At 48.3% G+C, this 16,177-nt stretch overlaps 1 protein-coding gene across 1 annotated transcript in view; it reads left to right on the top strand.

The window, feature by feature from the left end:
• Nucleotides 1–16,177, top strand: part of stmn3 (stathmin-like 3) — an 81,387-nt gene that overhangs the window by 51,443 nt on the left and 13,767 nt on the right. The window contains exon 4 of the mRNA XM_034167313.1: nucleotides 7,839–8,034. Coding sequence (XP_034023204.1) covers nucleotides 7,839–8,034 — 196 coding nt within the window. The remainder of the gene's footprint in view (nucleotides 1–7,838; nucleotides 8,035–16,177) is intronic.

The raw sequence follows: 16,177 nt of genomic DNA on the forward strand, positions 1-16,177 counted from the left end.
CCCAAATTTCATGCCACTAAGGTTAGAGGTAGTGTTACTGTACAAAACACAGTGAGAAAGACTGGTCAAGTATGACGTCAACCATGCAAGGAGGAAATGGCGTCTCACTAATTTAGAAGATCTTCACTTAGCCTGGAAAAAGAGTCTGTTGCTCTATAAAAAAGCCCTCCGTAAAGCTAGGACATCTTACTACTCATCACTAATTGAAGAAAATAAGAACAACCCCAGATTTCTTTTCAGCACTGTAGCCAGGCTGACAAAGAGTCAGAGCTCTATTGAGCCGAGTATTCTTTTAACTTTAACTAGTAATGACTTCATGACTTTCTTTGCTAATAAAATTTTAACTATTAGAGAAAAAATTACTCATAACCATCCCAAAGACGTATCGTTATCTTTGGCTGCTTTCAGTGATGCCGGTATTTGGTTAGACTCTTTCTCTCCGATTGTTCTGTCTGAGTTATTTTCATTAGTTACTTCCTCCAAACCATCAACACGTCTATTAGACCCTATTCCTACCAGACTGCTCAAGGAAGCCCTACCATTAATTAATGCTTCGATCTTAAATATGATCAATCTATCTTTATTAGTTGGCTATGTACCACAGGCTTTTAAGGTGGCAGTAATTAAACCATTACTTCAAAAGCCATCACTTGACCCAGCTATCTTAGCTAATTATAGGCCAATCTCCAACCTTCCTTTTCTCTCAAAAATTCTTGAAAGGGTAGTTGTAAAACAGCTAACTGATCATCTGCAGAGGAATGGTCTATTTGAAGAGTTTCAGTCAGGTTTTAGAATTCATCATAGTACAGAAACAGCATTAGTGAATGTTACAAATGATCTTCTTATGGCCTCAGACAGTGGACTCATCTCTGTGCTTGTCCTGTTAGACCTCAGTGCTGCTTTTGATACTGTTGACCATAAAATTTTATTACAGAGATTAGAGCATGCCATAGGTATTAAAGGCACTGCGCTGCGGTGGTTTGAATCATATTTATCTAATAGATTACAATTTGTTCATGTAAATGGGGAGTCTTCTTCACAGACTAAGGTTAATTATGGAGTTCCACAAGGTTCTGTGCTAGGACCAATTTTATTCACTTTATATATGCTTCCCTTAGGCAGTATTATTAGAAAGCATTGCTTAAATTTTCATTGTTACGCAGATGATACCCAGCTTTATCTATCCATGAAACCAGAGGACACACACCAATTAGTTAAACTGCAGGAATATATTACAGCCATAAAGACATGGATGACCTCTAATTTCCTGCTTTTAAATTCAGATAAAACTGAAGTTATTGCACTTGGCCCCACAAATCTTAGAAACATGGTGTCTAACCAGATCCTTACTCTGGATGGCATTACCCTGACCTCTAGTAATACTGTGAGAAATCTTGGAGTCATTTTTGATCAGGATATGTCATTCAATGCGCATATTAAACAAATATGTAGGACTGCTTTTTTGCATTTGCGCAATATCTCTAAAATTAGAAAGGTCTTGTCTCAGAGTGATGCTGAAAAACTAATTCATGCATTTATTTCCTGCAGCTAGAGTACTGACGGGGACTAGAAGGAGAGAGCATATTTCACCCATATTGGCCTCTCTTCATTGGCTTCCTGTTAATTCTAGAATAGAATTTAAAATTCTTCTTCTTACTTATAAGGTTTTGGTCAGGGGTGGTGGCCAAGTGGTTAATGTGCTTGTTTTCAGTTCAGAAGGCTCCGGGTTCAAATCCCACCCCTGCCACATTTCTCCATGTAATGTGGAGTTGCGTCAGGAAGGGCATCCGGCGTAAAACCTGTGCCAATTCAACATGCAGATCCACCGTGGATTTGCTGTGGCGACCCCGAGTGCAAAACAAGGGAGCAGCCGAAGGGACTTACTTACTTATAAGGTTTTGAATAATCAGGTCCCATCTTACCTTAGGGACCTCATAGTACCATATCACCCCAATAGAGCACTTCGCTCTCAGACTGCAGGCTTACTTGTAGTTCCTAGGGTTTTTAAGAGTAGAATGGGAGGCAGAGCCTTCAGCTTTCAGGCTCCTCTCCTGTGGAACCAGCTCCCAATTCGGATCAGGGAGACAGACACCCTCTCTACTTTTAAAATTAGGCTTAAAACTTTCCTTTTTGCTAAAGCCCTGTTTACACATAGACGGTAAGAGCTCCCGGAAGCATCCTGGAAGAGTTTTTGGCCGTCTTAAGGATTAAACGCCGTTGTCAACGCCGGCACTAGGGGCGTGGCTTAGTTCCAGCTTTACCGGGAATCGTCGAAAAAAATTATTCAACATGTCGAATAATTCTGGGAGCGCTCCCTGAGAATTCGCGTGATGACGGAGACAACCCAAACAACGGCGCTTGATACTTTTTAATTGCCGTTTCATCCCGCCCCTTCCTGTAGTGCCACAGTTTACACCGCCGTAATTGGCGGCCGGCGTTGTATCTCTAACCAACGGCGTGTAAAACGGCGAAAGAGCCCACATCGGCGTCCTCAAAGGCGTTTTAACCAGACAGAGGCAGACAAAACAGTGGCGCTAGCGGACAGTATGTCGTTCTAAACGCCACCTCCCGGTTAACGGTGTTCCAAACGGCCGATAGGCGACGGTCAATATACAAACGCTAGCGCGCTGCATGCAGGCCTCTCACTCGCGGCCAGCTCCAGATATTTTTGCAGAGAAGCTCCAGTATGCCTCCTAAAAGAAAATTGGCAGTGGCAAGGACTTACCAAGAGGTCTGGTTCAGAAGCAGAGGAGAGCCCTGTAGTGGAGACGAGCAACACGTTGAGGAGGGGAAAAGGAAAGGAAAATAAAAGGCTGAGAGATGAGCTCCCTCCCTCTGCAGTGACAGCTGCTTCAGCCTATTATACTCTGGGGGCGGTGCCTATATGCAAAAGTTCCTGGAGTAACGCAGGATTTGCCTGGATAAATCCAGTGGTACACAGGGTATTATCGGCGGAAACAGAACACCGCTGTTCTCACGTGCATCTTAACCTGCGATTGTAAAGGATACGCCGCTTTATTCTACGGATTTAGCGGCATTTTATCCGCGCATTTGCGGCTAGTACGGCGCTCAAAACGCTGGTGAAATGCTCCGCCCCTTTCCAGCGCGAAAACAGCCGGAACTACCGCGAACTTCAGTCTACGTACTGCCCGCCAACAAAACCATCTTTGTGTAACCTGGGCTTAAAGCTTATAGTTAGGGCTGGATCAGGTGACCCTGAACCATCCCTTAGTTATGCTGCTATAGACTTAGACTGCTGGGGGGTTCCCATGATGCACTGAGTGTTTCTTTCTCTTTTTGCTCTGTATGCACCACTCTGCATTTAATCATTAGTGATTGATCTCTGCTCTCTTCCACAGCATGTCTTTTTCCTGATTCTCTCCCCTCAGCCCCAACCAGTCCCAGCAGAAGACTGCCCCTCCCTGAGCCTGGTTCTGCTGGAGGTTTCATCCTGTTAAAAGGGAGTTTTTCCTTCCCACTGTCGCCAAGTGCTTGCTCACAGGGGGTCGTTTTGACCGTTGGGGTTTTTCTGTAATTATTGTATGGCTTTTGCCTTACAATATGAAGCACCTTGGGGCAACTGTTTGTTGTGATTTGGCGCTATATAAATAAAATTGATATGATTTGATTTGATATATATATATATATATATATATTAATAATATAATATTGAATATATATATTCAATATTCAATTTAAATTCAGTGTCACAACTGGATTTGCAGGTAGGACTGCATTTCTACAGTATTCCATCTAAGAGATCTCAAAACACTTTGCAGCGATGTTACACATTTACTTCTCCAACCAAGGCCGAGGACCCAGTTACAGCTGGGTGGACTGAGATAATGCAGATTAAGTGTCTTGTCCAAGGACACAGACAGATAGCATGAGCGGGATTCAAACCCACATCTAAATATTGGCAGGCCTGCTCCTTATTCAGTGAGTCATCTGCTCTATATTCATGGGAGATTTTTGTAGCCTTATTTTCAAAAAAAAAAATGTCTGTGGCACTCTCGTATAAAGCTGGAGAAACAATAATTTAAAAATATATGTTTCAGCAATCAGCCATCAAAGCTTGGAGCTCCGTCTGAGTTATGCTGTCTTGGTGGCTTCCCTCATTTCTCTCCTTTATGCAAGGCCACAGTTTTGGAAGGTGTCCTATTCGAGACAGATTTACTACACTGTCTCATTGTCAACCCATGCAAAATTTAATAACTTTTCTGAACTCCAACAAATATGTAACACTTAAAATCAGCTACATGTTACATCTGTTAACGTGCAAAGAACGTTATGAGGGGATAACGCACAGCTCAGAAGACTGTCCAGTTATTTTTAGGGCCTCAAAAATGAGACCTGATTTTGATAGTTCATGCAGCGTTCACCCAGTTTCAAAGCTGACTGTTTGCATTGTTTGTTTGAACTCCAGTACGAGGTCTATTAGAAAAGTATCCGACCTTATTATTTTTTTCAAAAACCATATGGATTTGAATCACGTGTGATTACATCAGACATGCTTGAACCCTCGTGGGCATGCGAGAGTTTTTTCACGCCTGTCGGTTACGTCATTCGCCTGTGGGCAGTCTTTGAGTGAGGAGTCGTCCACCCGCTCGTCGATTTTTTTCATTGTTTAGGAATGGCTCAGAGACTGTTGCTTTGTTTGATAAAATTTTTTTCAAAACTGTAAGGCACAACTGAGTGGACACCATTCAATAAATTCAGCTGGTTTTCGGTAAAAATTTTAACGGCTGATGAGAGATTTTGGTCTGGTAGTGTCGCTTTAAGGACGGTCCACAGCGCCTGACGGCGATCTGCGCTTCGAGGCGGCAGCGTCTCGCCGTTTCAAGTTGAAAACTTCCACATTTCAGGCTCTGTTGACGCAGTAAGTCGTCAGAGAACAGAGAACTTTCAGAAGAAGTCGGCATGAGGAGTTTATTCGCACATTCCATTGTTAACGGTCATTTTGTAATGAAAGAACGTGCGGGCAGAGTCGCATGTCGGGCTGGACCCGACCGCAGGGGGTCGCGGCAGGAAAAACACCTCCGTTGGAAATCTTAACGGGCAAGTTGGAACATGCCCAAGCTGTTAAACAATTTCTCTGTTACTCACTTGTTGAAAGCCATTAAAAGCCGCCTGAATTCTACAAATGGTTTTCAACACGGAGGTGTTTTTCCTGTCGCGGCGCACACAGATTTGCCGAGTCATCACGGAAACGACTCGGCGAATTTGCGCGTACGTCTTTCATTAAAAAAATGTCCTTAAACAGTGGAATGTCCGCATAAATTCCTCATGCCGGCCTCTTCTGAATCTTCTCTGTTCTCTCACGATGTCCTGGGTGAATTAAGCCTTAAATTAGGATGTTTTCAGCTCGAAACAGGCCGACGACAGCGCCTGGAAGCGCTGCAGGACGTCCCGCTCCGTGGGAAGTCCTTACACCGACAGAAACACCCCATAATCTCTCATCAGCCGTTAAACTTTTCACAGAAAACCAGCGTAATTTCTCGAATAGTGTCCACTCGGATATTCCTCACAGGTCCAGAAAAAATTTTGATAAAGCAACGCGCACCGTCTCGAGCAGCGTGTGAAACAAAGGAATTCAGCCGAGAGGACGGGACCACATCTCACTCAAGGCCTGCCCACAGGGAAATGACGTCACCGACACGCGTGAAAAAACTCACGCATGCGCACGAGGGTTCAAGCATGATTGGTGTAATCGCATGTCATTCAAATCCATATAGTTAAAAAAAAAATAAAAGGGTCGGTTTATTATCTAAGAGACCTCGTATACTGTGATACGCAGGTCAAACTACAAAAATGTTGTCTCTAAATACGAGGTCTGTTAGAAAAGTATCCGACCTTATTATTTTTTTTAAAAAACCATATGGATTTGAATCACGTGTGATTGCGTCAGACAAGCTTGAACCCTCGTGCGCATGCGTGAGTTTTTTCACACCTGTCGGTTGCTTCATTCACCTGTGAGCAGGCTTTGAGTGAGGTGTGGTCCACCCCTCTCGCCTATTTTTTATTGCGAATAAATGTCTGAACGATTTGGAGCTTTGCTGCATCACTTTTTTTCCAGAAACTGTGAGAGATCTCCAGGTGGACACCGTTTGAAAAATTAATATGGCTTTCAGGGACGATTTTATGTGGATTAAACAGATTACGGGGTGTTACTGCCGCTTTAAGGACGGCCCACAACTGCTGAGAGCGCAGCGCGCTCCCAGCCCCCATCGACAGGCTGACAACCTGCTGGAACAACCAGATCATTTGTTTGTTTGTCTTTGTTGATCCGGGACCTCGTCTGACTTTCACAAAAAGGCTGAACATGTGGACATCAGCACTTTTTCCAGCACATTCCACCATTACAGGAGTTTTTTTCATGGAAAGAAAAGCGGAGGGAGGCGCCACAGCTCCGTTCATTACGCGGGACAAAACCACCTCGGTGTTGGTCTCTCAGGACAGCTTTCAGGTGGATTTCAGACGGATTCCGGTTGCTTTCCAGTCATGTGAATATCCGATTGTGATTGTGCATGAGCTGGACATGCCAGAACATGTCCCGTGAGGCTTCATCACGGCGTTGCTTTGTGCCGAGTGGCTGCACCGCCACGCGCGGTGGAGCAGCTTCTCTTTCCATGACAAAAACTCCTGTAACAGTGAAATGTGCCGTTCATTTTTAAACTGAACGCTGTCTTGATCCGGTATGTCATCTGACTAGCACAGGAATTGGGAAAAGACATGGACATCAGCACTTTTCTGGCACATTCCACCGTTACAGGAGTTTTTTTCATGGAAAGAAAAGCGGAGGGACGCGCCACGGAGCCGTTCATTACGCGGGACAAAACCACCTCGGTGTTGGTCTCTCAGGACAGCTTTCAGGTGGATTTCAGATGGATTCCGGTTGCTTTCCAGTCGTGAAAAGATGTGGACATCAGCACTTGTCCGGCACATTAAGACAGACGTGCGGAGGAGTTCCGTGTGTCACGGTGCAGCCGTTCGGCGCAAAGCAACGCCGTGATGAAGCCTCACGGGACATGTTCTGGCATGTCCAGCTCATGCACAATCACAATCGGATATTCACACGAGCAACCGGAATCCGTCTGCAATCCACCTGAAAGCTGTCCTGAGAGACCAACACCGAGGTGGTTTTGTCCCGCATAATGAACGGAGCCGTGGCGCGTCCCTCCGCTTTTCTTTCCATGAAAAAAACTCCTGTAACGGTGGAATGTGCCGGAAAAAGTGCTGATGTCCACATCTTCTGCCTTTTTGTGAAAGTCAGACGAGGTCCCGGATCAACAAAGCTTTCACATTGGAAATGCTCTGGTTGTTTGTGCGGGGTGTCAGCCTGTCGATGGGGGCTGGGAGCGCGCCGCACTCTCAGCAGTTGTGGGCCGTCCTTAAAGCGGCAGTAACACCCCGTAATCTGTTTAATCCCCATAAAATCGTCCCTGAAAGCCATATTAATTTTTCGAATGGTGTCCACCTGGAGGTCTCTCACAGTTTCTGGAAAAAAATTGATGCAGCAAAGCTCCAAATCATTCAGACATTTATTCGCAATAAAAAATAGACGAGAGGGGTGGACCACACCTCACTCAAAGCCTGCTCACAGGCGAATGACGCAACCGACAGGTGTGAAAAAACTCACGCATGCGCACAAGGGTTCAAGCTTGTCTGACGCAATCACACGTGATTCAAATCCATATGGTTTTTTTAAAAAATAATAAGGTCGGATACTTTTCTGACAGACCTCGTATATAGGGACCTAACCATTTTTTCTGTCATCTTCCAAACTCCATGTCCCTCTTGCCCATTTGGACCTCACCTGGATCTTCCGTGTGTTGTAGTCCCAGAAGGCGCTGGTGCTGAAGCAGCTGGCCGAGAAGAGGGAGCACGAGCAGGAGGTGCTCCATAAAGCTTGTGAGGAGAACTACAACTTCAGCAAGAAGACTGAGGAGAAACTCCTTCAGAAGATGGAGGTCAGCAAGGAGAACCGGGATGCCCACCTGAACGCACTCAAACAGCGGCTCCATCAGAAAGTAAGTCCAGCTGTTCTGTGACAGTATAATGTGTGTGTGTGTGTGTGTGTGTATACATATGAGAAAATCTAAGATGGAGCGTTGAGATTATGATTTTCATTTTTTTGTGTCACATTTGTGTTTCTTCATTCTTTTATTTGTTCCTGTTGAGATTGTGAATCAAACCGTCTGCTTCAGGAGAAGTGACACACAACTGCTTCGGTCTTCACACGGCTTCATAAACTTTCCGAGTTCCACACATTTCACGTGGTGGTCATTAAACATCTAATTGGCATTGTCACATTTGTGTTTCTTGATTCTTTCATTTGTTCAACCACAGTCAGTAAACAGGTAAAGGCGCCTTTATACTTGCACACAATTAACCCCCGCACTGCCGCGCAATTCATTGTGCCAATGTGACCCGTTTTGTTCCACTGGATGCTGCGCTTTGTGCTGCTGGACGCTGCGTTATATAAAATAATTACTTCGTAGCGGATGATCACTTACCCTCAGAACCTGGCTGATGAAACCACCTCTAATCCCTTCTGAAATCACAGAGGAATTTTCTGCAGCTGCAGCTTTTTTCTCTCTCTTTCATATGCTTCATTAGGCGGAGAACGCATTTGGAATCATCTCAAACGTAATTATTTGTAATATTTATATTGTAATGGTTTGATAAAACAGTTGCATTTCCCTTCCTTATTATGAGTATCTGTAAAATTATGTTTATTATAGATTTAATATCTCATCATAAATGATGCGCTGACGCAACGAATCACACTGACAGTGTTTTTTAACAATCGAAAATCCAGCCTTATCTCCCACCTCTTATTCTGACTGGAGGGTGCCAAATGGCACTGCTGGGGTAATTTACAACTCATTAGGCCTCCTTTTCTTATGTACATGTTCTTATGTTTCATATGTAAGTGAAGCCATTAGATTGGAATGTGGCAGTACCAGAGTGACTGGCAGTTTGAGCTTTCTGCTCAAGCTTGCATTCTGACTTTGAGAAAGTCATAAAAGTCCCTGTTATGCATGCATACAAATAAAAAAATGACCAAAAAAATTGAACATTGAATTGAAGCTTCTGCACCACTTTTTCAAACCCTTTGTATTATGTTGCGGGACAATTTGACCCATTTCAATTTTTGTGTTGGCCAAAGTGCAAAGTGCATGAAATTTTATAACTTTTCCTCATCTAGGGTCATGAACTGCTGTGTAAAATCTGAACACTTTGATGTGTTGTGGAGTGTCTGCATAGAGTTTGTATACAAAGATGATATTGTGGGCCATTTTGACCCAGACACAAAGTGGCTGTTCAAAAATATCCAAAATAAACATGTCTCTTTGATCTACTTTATTTTGATTGCCTCTGAATAGCCATTCAGAACCATGTATGGTGGAAGAGGGACTTTCTCTCCCCTGTTCTTGTCACTGTTTCCATGCCCTTTCTTTGAGAAATACACCAAAAATGAGCTCCAGACGATTTACATCTGAAGAGGTTGTGTCACAGCTTATGAACTGGGACAGTGATGCAGAGGAAGAGATTTCAGAGACGGAGGATCCTTCAGAGCCAGAGGACAATGCTATTGATGATCCAGATTGTCAATTTTCCCACGATGAGGAGAATTCAGAGGATGAGTCTGCCGTGTCCCTTCATCAGATGAAAACCAAGAAATGCAACAATCGTCATCCACACAGGGGACATGGACATATAAAGATGGTGAAATAAAATGGTCAGCATCACCACACCAAAGTCGAGGCAGATTGTCATCTTCTAATGTCATCAGAATGACTCCTGGTCCGACAAGATTTGCTATAACAAGAATTGATGATACTGAATCAGCATTTCAGCTCTTCATATCCCCACCCATAGAGAAGATAATCCTCGACATGATGAACTTAGAGGGGAGGTGTGTTTTTCAAGAGAAATGGAAGCCACTGGATCCAACTGACTAGCATGCTTACACTGGAATTCTGGTGTTGGAGTATACAGGTCAAAGGGTGAAGCAACTGCAAATTTATGGAATGAAGAGAATGGAAGGCCAATCTTCCGAGCAACAGTGTCTTTGGAGACATTTCACATGAGCTCTCGTGTGATCCGATTTGACAACCGTGACACCAGAGCTGGTCGACGAGAGAGAGACAAGCTTCCAGTGATCAGAGATGTCTGGGATAAATCGGTCGAAATCCTGCCTTTATTGTATAATCTTGACCCCAATGTCACTGTCGATGAGCGCCTCATTCTGTTCAGAGGACGCTGTCCTTTCCGACAGTATATTCCAAACAAGCCTGCAAAATATGGCATCAAAATATGGGCCGCCTGTGATGCGAAATCCAGTTCATAACATAGCATGTGACAACTTCTTTACCTCCTACCGTCTTGGAGATGAACTTCAGGAGAGAGAGCTGACTATGTTGGGAACAGTCAGAAAAAAAAAGCCAGAACTTCCTCGTGTGATTCTGAAGAAGCAAGGAAGACCTCTGCATTCCTCAAAATTTGCTTTCTCAGAGAAAACAACACTTGTTTCTTACTGCCCAAAGAGAAACAAGAATGTTCTTGTGATGAGCATGATGCACACAGATGCATCTCTGAGCACGAGAGAGGACATGAAGACGCAGATGATCCTGGATTACAACTCCACCAAAGGAGGAGTTGACAATCTTGACAAAGTCACAGCAACATATAGCTGCCAGCGCAAGACTGCCTAATGGCCCTTCGTGGTTTTCTACAACATTGCGGGCGTGTCTGCATACAATGCCTACAGTAGTGTTCAGAATAATAGTAGTGCTATGTGACTAAAAAGATTAATCCAGGTTTTGAGTATATTTATTATTGTTACATGGGAAACAAGGTACCAGTAGATTCAGTAGATTCTCACAAATTCAACAAGACCAAGCATTCGTGATATGCACACTCTTAAGGCTATGAAATTGGGCTATTAGTAAAAAAAAAAAAAGTAGGAAAGGGGGTGTTCACAATAATATTAGTGTGGCATTCAGTCAGTGAGTTCGTCAATTTTGTGGAACAAACATGTGAATCAGGTGTCCCCTATTTAAGGATGAAGCCAGCACCTGTTGAACATGCTTTTCTCTTTGAAAGCCTGAGGAAAATGGGACGTTCAAGACATTGTTCAGAAGAGCAGCGTAGTTTGATTAAAAAGTTGATTGGAGAGAGGAAAACTTATACGCAGGTGCAAAAAATTATAGGCTGTTCATCTACAATGATCTCCAATTGTTGGGAAAGTGTAGGAACACGGACCCACAACAGGGGGCGCAAATGAACGGACAATGGAGAAAGTCAAATCACAAAGTTTTACTGTTGTGAATTCACACAACAAACACAACAGATTACAAATACAGCAGTAACCGAATTCCAAAGGTGTCGTGTGGGCAGGCTCGACGATAGGAGACGTCTGTCCGAGTCGAACCGGAACCACCCGATTTCCTCTGCCACCGAACCCCGGGGATACTGGAGCCGCCAAGTCCCGAACCCCAGGTGGCCACTGCCTCCGCTCGTCGGATCCGGTACTGCTGGCAAGGAACAGAAACAGTCAGGTGTGGGTGCGGCTGCACCCAGCAACACACAGGGTGGAACACCACCTCCACCTCTTGTCAGGAAAACACTAAAGTGCAGGAGTGTGAGTACTTATCCAAATACTGTTTCCTGCTGCTCTTCTCTCTCTCTGTATAAAGGCAAAAGGTAATTAAGGTTGATATAATCGGCTGGATACGTTACCTCCTTGGTAAAACTATATCTCGGCAATGAGGTGGAGATGCCGTCCTGCTGATATACCTCCCTGTTAATTGATATCAGCTGTCTCGTCTCAGGTGATGGGTGACAGCTGTCACCCTGGCTGCTCCTGTGAGGCGACAGCGCCCTCTGGTGCCTGGAGCCCGCACTCCAGACAGGGCGCCCTCTGGTGGTGGTGGGCCAGCAGTACCTCCTCTTCGGCGGCCCACACAACAGGACCCCCCCCTCAACGGGCGCCTCCTGGCGCACGACCAGGCTTGTCCGGGTGGCGACGGTAGAAGTCGGCCAGGAGGGCCGGATCCAGGATGAAGCTCCTCTTCACCCAGGAGCGCTCTTCGGGGCCGTACCCTTCCCAGTCCACCAGATACTGCAAACCCCGGCCCATCCGTCGGACGTCCAGGAGCCGGCGTACAGTCCAAGCCGGCTCGCCGTCGATGATCCGGGCAGGAGGTGGTGCCGGACCCGGAGTGCAGAGGGGTGAGGTGTGATGGGGTTTTATCCTGGAAACATGGAACACTGGATGAATCCGCAGTGAGGCCGGGAGCTGAAGCCTCACTGCGGCGGGATTGATGACCTTGAGGATTTTAAACGGACCAATGTATCGTTCCTGCAGTTTTGGGGAGTCCACTTGTAGGGGAATGTCCTTGGTGGACAACCACACTTCCTGCCCAGGACGATACGTAGGAGCCGGGGTCCGCCGCCGGTCTGCATGGTTCTTCGCCCTCGTCCGGGCCTTCAACAAAGCAGAACGGGCGGCACGCCACACCCGACGGCACTTCCGTAGGTGGGCCTGGACCGAGGGCACACTGACCTCTCCCTCAACCACCGGAAACAACGGGGGCTGATACCCCAAACACACCTCAAAAGGGGAGAGGCCGGTGGCTGATGATACCTGACTGTTGTGGGCGTACTCGATCCAGGCCAGGTGGGTACTCCAGGCCGTCGGGTGCGCGGCTGTCACACAACGTAGGGTCTGCTCCATCTCTTGGTTGGCCCGTTCTGCTTGCCCGTTGGTCTGGGGGTGATACCCGGACGAGAGACTGACCGTGGCCCCCAGTTCCCGGCAGAAGCTCCTCCAGATGTGTGAGGAGAACTGGGGACCGCGATCGGAGACGATGTCTGATGGTATCCCATGCAGCCGGACGACGTGGTGGACCAGGAGGTCCGCTGTCTCCTGGGCCGTTGGTAGCTTCGGGAGGGCCACGAAGTGGGCCGCCTTGGAGAATCGGTCCACTATCGTGAGGATGACGGTGTTTCCCTGGGACGGCGGGAGGCCCGTGACAAAATCCAGGCCGATGTGAGACCAGGGGCGATGAGGCACGGGCAGCGGCTGTAGCAATCCCGATGTCTTGCGGTGGTCGGCCTTGCCCCTGGCGCAGGTGGTACAGGCCTGGATGTAACCCCGGACGTCGGCCTCCAGGGACGCCCACCAGAAGCGCTGCCGGACGACTGCCACGGTTCTTCGCACCCCAGGATGACAGGAGAGCTTAGAACCGTGACAGAAGTCCAGGACTGCAGCCCTAGCTTCTGGTGGGACGTAGAGTTTGTTCTTCGGTCCGGTTCCGGGGTCCGGGTCTCGTGTCAGGGCCTCCCGGACGGTCTTCTCCACATCCCAGGTGAGGGCGGCCACGATAGCGGACTCCGGGATGATGGGATCCGGGGGATCCGACGACTCCGTTTTGACCTCATCTTCATGTACCCGGGACAAGGCATCCGATCTTTGATTTTTGGTCCCGGGACGGTAGGTGATCCGGAAGTCAAAACGGCCGAAGAACAGTGACCAGCGGGCTTGCCTGGGATTCAGCCGCTTGGCGGTCCTGATATACTCCAGGTTCCGGTGGTCAGTGAAAACCGTGAACGGCACGGACGTTCCCTCCAACAGATGTCTCCACTCCTCAAGAGCCTCTTTCACCGCAAGGAGCTCTCGATTGCCGACGTCATAGTTCCGTTCGGCTGGGGTCAACCTGCGGGAAAAATAGGCACACGGGTGAAGGACCTTATCGGTCTTCCCGCTCTGGGACAGCACGGCTCCTATCCCTGAGTCCGAGGCGTCCACTTCAACCACTAACTGGCGACTAGGATCGGGCTGCACCAGAACAGGTGCAGACGAGAAGCGCCGTTTCAACTCCTTGAACGCGGCATCGCAACGATCCGACCAGGTGAAGGGGACTTTTGGTGAGGTCAGGGCTGTCAGGGGGCTAACTACCTGACTGTAGCCCTTAATGAACCTCCTGTAGAAATTAGCAAAGCCTAGGAACTGTTGCAACTTCCTACGGCTTGTGGGTTGGGGCCAGTCTCTCACCGCCGCAACCTTGGCCGGATCAGGAGCAACGGAGTTGGAGGAGATAATGAACCCCAAGAAGGACAAAGATGTGCGGTGGAACTCACACTTCTCGCCCTTCACAAACAGCCGGTTCTCCAACAACCGCTGCAGGACCTGACGTACATGCTGGACATGGGTCTCAGGATCCGGAGAAAAGATGAGTATATCGTCTAGATATACGAAGACGAACCGGTGCAGGAAATCCCGCAAGACATCGTTAACCAACGCTTGGAAAGTCGCGGGAGCGTTTGTGAGACCGAACGGCATGACCAGGTACTCAAAGTGCCCTAAGGGGGTGTTAAATGCCGTCTTCCACTCGTCTCCCTTCCGGATCCGAACCAGGTGGTACGCATTTCTAAGATCGAGCTTAGTGAATATTTGGGCTCCATGCAGGGACGTGAACACTGAATCCAACAGGGGCAACGGGTATCGATTGCGAACCGTGATCTCGTTCAGCCCCCTATAATCAATGCATGGACGAAGACCGCCGTCTTTTTTACCCACAAAAAAGAAACCTGCACCCATCGGGGAGGTGGAATTCCGGATCAACCCGGCGGCTAACGAGTCCCGGATGTAGGTCTCCATTGATTCGCGCTCAGGCCGTGAGAGGTTGTACAGCCTGCTGGACGGGAACTCACTGCCCGGAACCAAATCAATGGCACAATCATAAGGACGGTGGGGGGGAAGGGTGAGTGCCAGATCCTTGCTGAACACGTCGACAAGGTCATGGTACTCCACCGGCACCGCCCCCAGATTGGGTGGGACTCTGACCTCCTCCTTAGCTCGGGAGCCGGGAGGAACCGAGGAACCTAGACACACCCGCTCCACTGAACCACTACCCCGGACGGCCAATCAATCCGGGGATTGTGCTTCAACATCCAGGGAAATCCTAAAACCACACGGGAGGTGGGCTGAGTCACAAAAAACTCGATCACCTCCCGGTGATTCCCTGACACCACCAGAGTTACAGGTGGTGTCTTATGCGTGATCGGAGGGAGTAGGGAGCCATCTAGTGCCCGAACCTGTACAGGCGAGGTAAGCGCCACCAGAGGGAGCCCTATCTCCCTAGCCCATCTGCTATCCAACAGATTCCCCTCAGAGCCCGTGTCCACCAGTGCTGGGGCCTTCAGGGTTGAGTCCTCATAAAGGATCGTGACTGGGAGTCGTGTGGCAATGTGGGTGTGTCCCACGTGAATGTCTCGGCCCACCCCTAGCCCTGTCTCTAGGGGCAGGCGTTTGGAGTTTGACCGCTCGGGGCAGTCTCTTACGTGGTGCTCTGTCGAGCCACAAACAAAACAAGCTCCGTGGGCCTGCCTCCTCTGTGCATCTGGTGCCCTAAATGTTGCCCTACTCGTGTCTTTAGCTTCGTCAGCAGGGGGAGCTGTGGCCCCACGGAGCGCAGGGGCCGTGGAGCGTGGGGAAGGCGGAGCGCGGTCGGATCCGGAAGGGAGAGGGACGGCGCGTGCCCGGCCACGCCCTTCGTCTCGTTCCCGCCGACGTTCTTCTAACCGGTTGTCTAATCGTATGACAAGATCGATGAACCCGTCTAAATTCCACGGTTCGTCCTTAGCCACCAGGTGCTCCTTAAGAACCAATGACAGTCCGTTTACAAAGGCGGCGCGGAGGGCAGTGCTATTCCAGCCGGACCTCGCAGCCGCGATGCGGAAGTCGACTGCATAGGCAGCTGCGCTCCGACGCCCCTGTCTCATCGACAGTAGCACAGTTGAAGCGGTTTCTCCTCTATTGGGGTGATCGAACACGGTTCTGAGCTCCCTCACAAACCCATCATATGTCTGAAGGAGCCGTGACTTTTGCTCCCAGAGCGCTGTAGCCCAAGCGCGTGCCTCGCCGCGAAGCAGGTTTATTACATAAGCTACCTTGCTAGCATCGGTCGCGTACATGACTGGACGCTGTGCGAAGACGAGCGAACACTGCATAAGGAAATCCGCGCACGTCTCCACACAGCCTCCGTACGGCTCTGGGGGGCTTATGTATGCTTCAGGGGAAGGTGGGAGGGGTCGTTGAACGACCAGTGGAACGTCAATGTTACGCACAGGGTCTACGGGAGGGAGAGCCGCAGCGGCGCCCGGG

The sequence above is a fragment of the Thalassophryne amazonica genome, chromosome 3 (assembly GCF_902500255.1).
Source record: "Thalassophryne amazonica chromosome 3, fThaAma1.1, whole genome shotgun sequence".
In the NCBI taxonomy this organism is placed as follows: domain Eukaryota; kingdom Metazoa; phylum Chordata; class Actinopteri; order Batrachoidiformes; family Batrachoididae; genus Thalassophryne; species Thalassophryne amazonica.